Raw genomic sequence first — 3,736 nt, forward strand, 5'->3', positions numbered from 1 at the left:
GAGATGGCTCGGATTATGAATGCAATTTTGGTGACTACATGTTCATATATTTTATGTACCTAAGTAGTTGTTACCCAAGAACCCCAGAGAATCCAATTTGGATACGGTAACATTATTCATTATGAACATGGATTATACATCTAAACAAACAAAGACAAAGTTGTTTCTGGTTACATTAAACTTTCACAGGTACAAGGTGAACAGGATATTTCATACGATTAGCTAAGCCAGATGTTTCTTCCATGTTTACATCTTCCTTATTCATCCCACCTGGTAATTCCCAATTAAAACAGTACAGTAGATTGGCGAGTGCGAGTTCAACCATTACGAGTCCCATATGAATACCGGGACAACCTCTTCTTCCTCCACCAAAAGGCAAGAATTCGAAATTTTGCATTCCCCGAATATCCATAGAGTTATCTACGAACCTCTCTGGATAAAATTCATTTGGTTTTTCCCAATAAGCCGGATTTCTACCTATTGCCCATGCATTTATAATGACTCTTGTTTTACGTTTTACGTCATATCCACCGACCGTACTGTTCACCATACATTCTCTTGGAATCAACAGTGGAGCTGGTGGGTGTAGCCTTAATGTTTCATTAACCACCATTTTTAGATACGGAAAATGTTGAAGATCTGTCTCTTCTACTTTCTCTTTGTTTTTTCCCACATAACTTATGACTTCTTCTTGTACTTTCTCCATAGCTTGAGGATTTCTTATCAATTCTGCCATTGCCCAACTCATGGTTATAGCAGATGTGTCCGCTCCGGCGATATATAAATTCTGACAAGAAAAATTTGAGCAAATGATTCAGAAATTATTTTACAATTATAAATAATCTACATCATTTCTGTAATAATAATACTTACCATAATAATTGCTTTGATATTGTCACTCATGAGACGACGACCGTTACTAAGTCGACTATCCTTTTCAACGTTTAACAAGACATCAATAACATCTTCATAATCAGGTTTCGGCTTATTTGGATCAAGATGTTCATCTAAGACTTGTTGAAAAAACTTATCAAGACTGTGAAAACATTTCTCTACCCTCCCATGAAATCCAGTTATCCTGTCGACAATCCAACCTACCTTAGGGAACAAGTCGGACGCAGAAAAACTTTGCAACACAACGCCTAGTTCATTAAAAGCTTGCTTAAGCTCGACGGGAAGATTTTCATCATTATCGTTGGTATGCTGCTGGTGATAATTCTTGCCAAATGACACCCTACAAGCAACTTGATCCGTAAGGCATATAAATTTCTGATAAACATTTATAAGAGCACCACGAGAAGTTGAAGATGATCTTGACATGGAATCAACTAAAGCTGCAACTTCTTCCGCCCTAACTGCAGAGAAGGATTGCACTCTTTTCACGCTGAAGACTTCATTGACACATATTTTTCGAACATCCCTCCAGTATTCCCCATAAGGTGCAAATCCAATATCTACGTAGTTATATGAAAGACGTTTCGGAGTTGCCAACGGAGGTCTAGTACAAAAATCTGAATCCCGTGTTTTCAAGACTTCTTTTGCAGCTTCAGCCGACGAAACTACGAGTGTGGGTATACTACCGAGTTGTAAAAGCATTACGGGACCATATTTTTGAGATAGATTATGAAGAGCACGATGAGGTGGTTTTTTAAGCTGGTGCAAGTTACCAATGATTGGAAGCTTGGGTGGGCTAGGAGGAAAGTTGCGTCTGTTTTGATAATTTTTCAATATAACATAAACAAGTAGAAGAAGTAAAACTATAAGTAGTGTGGGAAAAAGAAAAGAAGCTGTGATGCCAAAAAGCTCCATGTTTACACAAGTAACTGCTACCAGGAAGTGATCAGAGTTGCTTCAGAAAAAAAGGGTAGTGATCAGGGTTTGGTTTTTCCTTCCTTTGTTTGTTTGGGTCTATTGCGCATTTATAATGAGGTTTATGAAAATTGATACATGCAGTGTCGAATTAATGGAGAGACATTTGTCTCAGACTTTCCGGATGTGGAAGTTTAGATATATACAACCGCCTTTTCGGTTAAGGTTTTTTGTTTTCTATTTCTTTGTTTTTGTTTTTCTAGACGATGTAGTTGCGTGCGCTTATTTGTTTCACTTGCAGAGTTAATATTACACGTGTAATAGATCGGCCAGAAACGAACGGACATCCTAAAATCTTCTAAAAGAATTTAAATTTTCACATTAGAAATTTGAAAAGGTGGATACTTTGATTGTGCACCTGGGTCTTGAACCGATATGTGACCATTAACTTTATGCGGCCAAACCTTTTTGTGTTTCAGCCATCTGAATTACGTTGGTAGAAAATAACACAATGAAGTTGCGTAATAAATAATTAAACACCAGTAGGTGCTAGATTTCATATACAAATCTCCACTTAGATGTTTGCAAAAATAAAACTCTCACCTTATACAATGATGTAATCGTCATTTTCATTGGCCGAATTAAGTCTTTTCTGAAACTGAAATTCTGCTGAATGTCTTTGGTAAAATGTTGTTTGGAACAAATATTTTGTGATAAAGGAAATGCACTCTCTCACGTTAAAAAGAACACCCAATTGGGAATACTTATATTAATCGGGAAATATAGGATAAAGACAAAAACAAGATTTAAATAGTAAATCAAGGTCATCCCATATTCATGTATTTTCACTAATTCCTAATCTACCTTTCATTAATAAGGTTTAGTGGCTAATAGTAATTAGTTATGTTGATTGATTAATTTGAAAATGATTTATAGGAATCTATATCATTTTGGAGAGATTAGAAGTATGATTGTTGGTTCAAAATTTCTTGTTGAGATGAGTGACCAAAGAGATGTAACTTTGGATTCACCATGGCTGCACCTGCAAAACATCCTGCCGGCATTGATATAACTATGAATATATACCTTGCCGGAACAACCTAAATCGACATGGTATTCATAGTTATACCAATGCCAGCACACCATATTTTCACGTATCAAGGAATATTCAACCAACACAGTGTGCTGACGTTGTTGTCGGTCATCTATCCATGCCGGCATTTTCTGGAAATTTTCATAAATGTTTACCGCTATCCGGGGGTCCGTGGGGCGTAACCCTTCCCGGCTGTGTTCGACCTATTTCGTTTTGATTATTTTTTCTGGCTTTAATCAGTCCACTGCCGGCACAGTCACTTGATTCTCAAGCATGCCGGTACTACTAACGACATAGTATGTTGCTTAAATCTCTTTGCCTGTACATGGTGTAAAGTATCCAGAAAATTGATTTTTTTTTCACTTGACTGTGGGCATTGATAGATTTCTATCGAGCATGCCAGCTTTTAGTTACGACATTGAATGTTAGTTACCAAGCATTTTCCAACACCATTTTCCTGCATGGTCTTCATAAATTCCAGCATGTTATTCATCACTTCCGGCATGGTCTTCATCACTTCCGATGTTAAAAGAAAAAATGTTTTCAAAGCGGGGAATATTTAGGTTTCAAAGCCCTAACTCTAACGAGAATGTTGGCAATGAAGATTGAAATGGGGATATAATTTCGTTTCTCTATTTTAAATTTTTAGATTTATATTTTGACGGAAGGGTATTTTAATATTTTTACCTTTCAAAAACAACCCTTAACAACCACTATTGGTTGGGTAAAGTAATTCCCCAAATTAGTTTTTATATCCCAATTACACGTTCTTTAATAAATACTTCACTTCCTTTAAATCCCATACTTAGTTGTACCTGAACATTGCCTACAGCG

The 3,736-nt window shown here is 36.5% G+C and overlaps 1 protein-coding gene across 1 annotated transcript; it reads right to left on the reverse strand.

Annotated features, from left to right (window-relative positions):
* Positions 1 to 1,841, reverse strand: LOC113344170 (cytochrome P450 71B36-like). Its single transcript, XM_026588188.1, has 2 exons — positions 874 to 1,841; positions 1 to 787 (listed from the first exon to the last, which is right to left on the reverse strand). Exons 1-2 carry the CDS (start codon positions 1,807 to 1,809, stop codon positions 176 to 178), a joined length of 1,548 nt encoding a protein of 515 aa, XP_026443973.1. The 5' UTR covers positions 1,810 to 1,841; the 3' UTR covers positions 1 to 175.
* Positions 1,842 to 3,736: the final 1,895 nt, after the last annotated feature.

Source organism: Papaver somniferum, unplaced genomic scaffold, assembly GCF_003573695.1.
Source record: "Papaver somniferum cultivar HN1 unplaced genomic scaffold, ASM357369v1 unplaced-scaffold_75, whole genome shotgun sequence".
Lineage (NCBI taxonomy): Eukaryota > Viridiplantae > Streptophyta > Magnoliopsida > Ranunculales > Papaveraceae > Papaver > Papaver somniferum.